This window comes from Arachis duranensis, chromosome 4 (genome assembly GCF_000817695.3).
Source record: "Arachis duranensis cultivar V14167 chromosome 4, aradu.V14167.gnm2.J7QH, whole genome shotgun sequence".
Taxonomy (NCBI): Eukaryota; Viridiplantae; Streptophyta; class Magnoliopsida; order Fabales; family Fabaceae; genus Arachis; species Arachis duranensis.
The window spans coordinates 8,417,545-8,422,657 of NC_029775.3; the positions used below are offsets into that span (position 1 = coordinate 8,417,545).

Sequence of the window (5,113 nt, forward strand, 5' to 3'; positions counted from 1 at the left end):
AAAGTAGATTATTAAAACCGATTAATAACTATTTTAGAGGTAATCTAATTAACACTAAATTAAAAAAAATAATACATAATATATTACTTTTTTATTAATCAAATTATTATAATTCAAATTAATTTTTAAAAAATAATTTAAAATTATAATTTCAATATTACGACGATACACGAATAATTACACTTGTTTATTAGATATTTACAGGATTCTAGGAACGTCTCCCTAGACGAAGCGTGGCGGGCTTCCCCGCTTGCCACCCTAGGTGACAACAAGCAAGGGAATGAAGGGAACACCTTGGAGAAAGCTGATGACGGTGGTGGCGAAAATGTAAATGGCGAAGATGCTATTGATGTTGATGACAGTGATGCAAAGCTCACTAAATCAGATCGTGCTTCTGATCGCGAGTCTCAAGTTAAGGTAGGTGATGGATTTTCCGTGTTGTATTGCATCTGTTGCTGCTGTGGTTTGTATAAGTGTTATCTATGTTCGTCTCTATGATGAGATTCTAGTGTTTGAATTGATAATCTTATGAGGAGTTTAAGGTCTGATATATAGCACATTTTTTTAGTTTTAATTAGCTCAGTGCCTTAAAGTCATTATAATAAAATCTAGTTGATAAAGAAGTTCCACACTGATAAACCTATTTAGGTATGTGTTCCTTTGTGTGGAGTTTGTATACATTAGAGATTTAGATGAGACTGTGTGCATTTGTGGTTTGCATTTAAAAAATTAGTTTGAGTCCGACGAAGATCAAAACAAATGGTAGTTAGTCGAATTGCTAATGTCAATTACAAAAATGGATCGAATGAGTTGCTAGATAGCATTTCCTGTCAACATTATTTGCTAGTATTGCTACACGTTCAAGCCTAGTTCAAGCCAAGTTCATTTTAAGTTTCTGGTTTCACATTTGCTGCAATTTTTTCTCAGGATATTAAACAGCGCCTCCAGCAACATAAACAAGAAAATTCCCTCAGGGGAAACCAATAAGCAGAAAGAACAAATGCTACTAGATGCTAAGGTACAGCAACTCTAAGATCAACTCATTCAGGCTAAAATCTATCTTTCCTTGCCAGTAGTAAAAAGCAACTCCCATCTTACACGGGAACTACGACTACGGGTAAAGGAAGTTTCACGAACACTTGGAGATGCAAGCAAGGATTCTGGCTTACCTAGGAAGTAAGTAACTATAAGAACACTGTTGTTTCCCTGTTTGTGTTCCCATGCTATCTTATTATATTCAAGTTTATGTTTTCTTCTTTAAGTTTCTTTTACTGCTGCTTATAAAAATGACGAGTAAGTAATTTCTCTACCAAGCTCCATTTCTCGTCATAATATGTGTCTTACTATTGGCAGTGCAAATGAGAGAATGAAGGCGATGGAACAAACTTTGTTGAAAGGGAAGCAAGCTCAAGATGATTGTGCTGCTGTTGTGAAGAAGCTTCGGGCTATGATCCACTCAACAGTGGAGCAGCTCCATGCACACAAGAAGCAGACTTTGTTCTTAACACAATTAACAGCAAAAACATTGCCAAAAGGTCCTCATTGTCTTCCACTGCGCCTTACAACTGAGTATTATAGCTTGAATTCTTCTCAGCAACAGTTCCCCAGTCAAGAGAAGTTAGAAGACCCTCGACTATACCATTATGCAATATTCTCAGACAACATATTGGCTACGGCTGTTGTTGTGAATTCAACTGCTGTTAATGCTAAGGTATCTGTTTTTCAATGTTGCGAATTCTTGACATCAAAGGAAAAATGGTGGAGTGTGCTAGGGGTATAGCTGTGCTTTATCTATTTTAACTAAGAAAGATGGTTTCTATTTTATTTTTGCCCCAAGTTTGTGAAGTAAAAGAAATTAAAAATTATCAGCACTGATGCTGTTTCGATTCCCCATTGACATGACTTGCTTATAATAATTTTATTTAATGAATTTGCAGGACACCTCAAAGCATGTTTTTCACATTGTTACTGAGAGACTCAATTATGTGGCAATGAGGATGTGGTTTTTGGCAAATCCACCTGGCAATGCAACCATTCAGGTTCAGAACATTGAAGATTTTACTTGGTTGAACGCAAGTTATAGTCCTGTTCTTAGGCAGTTGGGCTCTCCATCCATGATTGATTATTACTTCAAGACTCATCCAGCAACTTCTGATTCAAACCTGATGTTTAGAAATCCAAAATATTTATCTATCTTGAATCATCTCCGTTTCTACCTTCCTGAGATCTTTCCAAAGCTCAACAAGGTGCTGTTCTTGGATGATGATATAGTTGTGAAGAAGGATCTGACTGGTCTTTGGTCAGTTGATCTGAAAGGCAATGTAAATGGTGCTGTAGAAACTTGTGGAGAAAGTTTTCATCGATTTGATCGTTATCTTAACTTCTCCCATCCTCTTATCGCAAAGAATTTTGACCCACGTGCCTGTGGATGGGCATATGGTATGAATATATTTGATTTAGTCGAATGGAAGAGGCAAAACATCACAGAGGTGTACCACAACTGGCAGAATCTGGTAAGTGATACAGTTTGGTTTACCTTTTCAGTATGTATCCCATATGATTGGTAATAAATTCACATAAATTATATGTAGATTAGTGACTTTTTTTTCACCATTAAACTTATTAGCTAATAAATAGGCATTTAAGGCATGTTATCAATATGTTTCATACTATCATTCAAAAATTGCGGATAGGAGTATGTATAATGATTTGAACTCGGTTTTACTGTTTGAGAAATGGAATGTATCATGTATGCAACATTAGGCAGTTTGCGATTTCCTTAAACTATTTTTTGACATATCTTGTTTCTTGGTCATAGAATCGTTGACTGATTTTTGTTTGCAATTAAATTGAATTACAGAATCATGATAGACAGTTGTGGAAGTTAGGAACACTGCCACCGGGTCTCATAACATTCTGGAAACAAACTTTCCCACTGAACCGATCTTGGCATGTCCTGGGTCTCGGCTACAACCCCAATGTCAACCAAAGAGATATTGATCGCGCTGCCGTTATCCACTACAATGGCAACTTGAAGCCATGGCTTGAGATAAGTATTCCCAAGTTCCGAAGTCATTGGACAAAGTATGTCGATTATGCATGTGTATTTGCGAGAATGCAACATCAACTCATAGAGATGTGTCTTCTTGGTACATTAAACCACTGATTGAAGTTTTCTTGGCACTAGCCATGCTGCAATGCACCGTACAGCTTTACAATTCTTTTTGTATTGGTTTTCTCTGTTTTATGTCGGTATTTTTTGGATTTGGGCATAGTAGAGATTAAGAGTAAAAAATCAGAGTATCAATTTGCAACCATTGAACCTTGATCACTTACCAATAGAGATGCTAACTGTACTTGTAAATGAAAATAGCTATTTTTAAGTTCTCTCCTCTTTGCCTCTTTGTTGTAGCTTGTATCCTACCATTTCCCTAAACAGTTCCTTTGTCTTGTAGTTGTACAATTCCTTGTTCTTTTATTGAAGTTGACACTCTTTTCAATACCCTTAATGCTATTAATCATTTTTTAAGCTCCTAACCCATCATTCATATTAACTTCATGTGGTTATGTTTTGATTTCAAATGGATTGTTATATGTTTCCTCACCTTGTTTCTGGTTTACAAGGATATATGTAGGTGCTAATATTGTAACAACTTAAACTATCTCTACTATGCTGGTTGCTCAGCTAAGAAGTTAGTTTGATGTAGTAAAACACCTTGCTGCAGTAAACGGTGAGCTTCTTGCCACCAGAATTGAGCTTCTCCTTCTAACTGATACGTGGTAAACTCCATATATTGGTTTTTCGGCACATGTTGAGCATGCAATGCTCTTTCTATGGCAAACTTGGTGCGGAATTTAGAATATTCACAACTTAACCGGCAAGTGCATTAGGTCATCTAAGTAATACCTCAGGTGAGTGAGGGTCGATCCCACGAAAATTGTCGGATTGAGTAACAATAGTTATCTAATTGGCTTAGTTAGGCAAACAAAAAAGGTTGTTTGATGATGTAATTCACATAAAACAATGAACAAGAGAATAAAGAAAGTAAATAAAAGGTTTGGTGTAAAAACAGTGAGAGAAAACAGTTAAAGTTTCGGAGATGTTTACTTTTCCAAATTAAAAGTTCTTACCCACTATTTTAACAATGCATGATTCATTCCATGGCAAACTGTAATTAACTAAACCCTAATCTCTTAGTGATTTAGTTTCCTCTAACCTTCATTAACCGCCACTCTCGTGGTCACTTAATTCCGATTAGAGGGTTAAGTTCAAAAACTAGTTTATAGCCACAAAAACCCTAATTACCCAAAGCTAACAGGATTATATGTCACATATCCCAATTAGTTCATGTAATTAGCAATTTATGAGGAATTTGTTTTCAAGATGTTGTTCAAGCGAGATAACTCTCTCGAGAATCACAAGAACTCATGTAGAATAAGGGTCATACTCTCGTTCCACCCAGATTCATAAGATTAAGAACGAACATTAATTAAAATAACAAAGCAATAATCTTAATTCATAAAAATAAGCAGAGCTCCTAACCTTAACCAAGGAGGTTCAGTGGCTCATAACTTACAGAGAAAATTAGGGTTCTGAAAAGTGTGCGGAAGAGAAAAGATCCAGATCCCCTCTAAAGGGTAAATCTTTTTCCTTTTATATCTAACCTAATTTGATTTGAAAATAAAATAGAATAATAATGTCTAGGCCTAAAAAATTTTATTTGTAAATAAAAATAATTAAAATATGATAAAAGATAACAATTAAAAGCTAAATCCCACTAAAGATGCTTTTTGGGTGAGTTTGACCCATATTCCGGCATTTAACTGGCATTTTTCTGGCGTTTAGCACTGGCAAGGGGGAGTTTTGGCATTTTTCTATCCTCTTCGGGTGCTAAACGCCAGGTTCGGTATTTAGTGCCAGAATTGGCAGTGAATACAGAAGAAAAGTATAGACTATTATATATCGTAGGAAAGCTTCTAAAGTTGGCTTTTCAATGCCATTAGAACCACGTCAATTGAACCTCTGTAGTTTAAGTTAGGCTCGTTGGAATGCAAGGAGGTCAGGGTTGACAACATCCACTTTCTTCCTTTATTTTTTGCACAAAACTCTGCC

The 5,113-nt window shown here is 35.9% G+C and overlaps 1 protein-coding gene across 1 annotated transcript; it reads left to right on the plus strand.

Annotated features, from left to right (window-relative positions):
* Window positions 1-274: 274 nt before the first annotated feature.
* LOC107483148 (probable galacturonosyltransferase 4) lies at window positions 275-3,499 on the plus strand. The gene is made up of 5 exons (XM_016103771.3): window positions 275-417; window positions 928-1,176; window positions 1,354-1,711; window positions 1,938-2,513; window positions 2,861-3,499. The coding sequence occupies exons 3-5, from the start codon at window positions 1,367-1,369 to the stop codon at window positions 3,164-3,166; spliced, it is 1,227 nt and encodes a 408-aa protein (XP_015959257.1). The 5' UTR covers window positions 275-417; window positions 928-1,176; window positions 1,354-1,366; the 3' UTR covers window positions 3,167-3,499.
* The last annotated feature ends 1,614 nt before the right edge of the window (window positions 3,500-5,113 follow it).

Excerpts from the sequence above, each read along its gene's own strand:
- LOC107483148 (XM_016103771.3), top strand. The coding sequence starts at position 1,367 with ATGAAGGCGATGGAACAAACTTTGTTGAAAGGGAAGCAAGCTCAAGAT. Across the intron at positions 1,712-1,937 it reads CAACTGCTGTTAATGCTAAG|GACACCTCAAAGCATGTTTT; the intron begins GTATCTGTTTTT and ends ATGAATTTGCAG. Across the intron at positions 2,514-2,860 it reads ACCACAACTGGCAGAATCTG|AATCATGATAGACAGTTGTG; the intron begins GTAAGTGATACA and ends ATTGAATTACAG.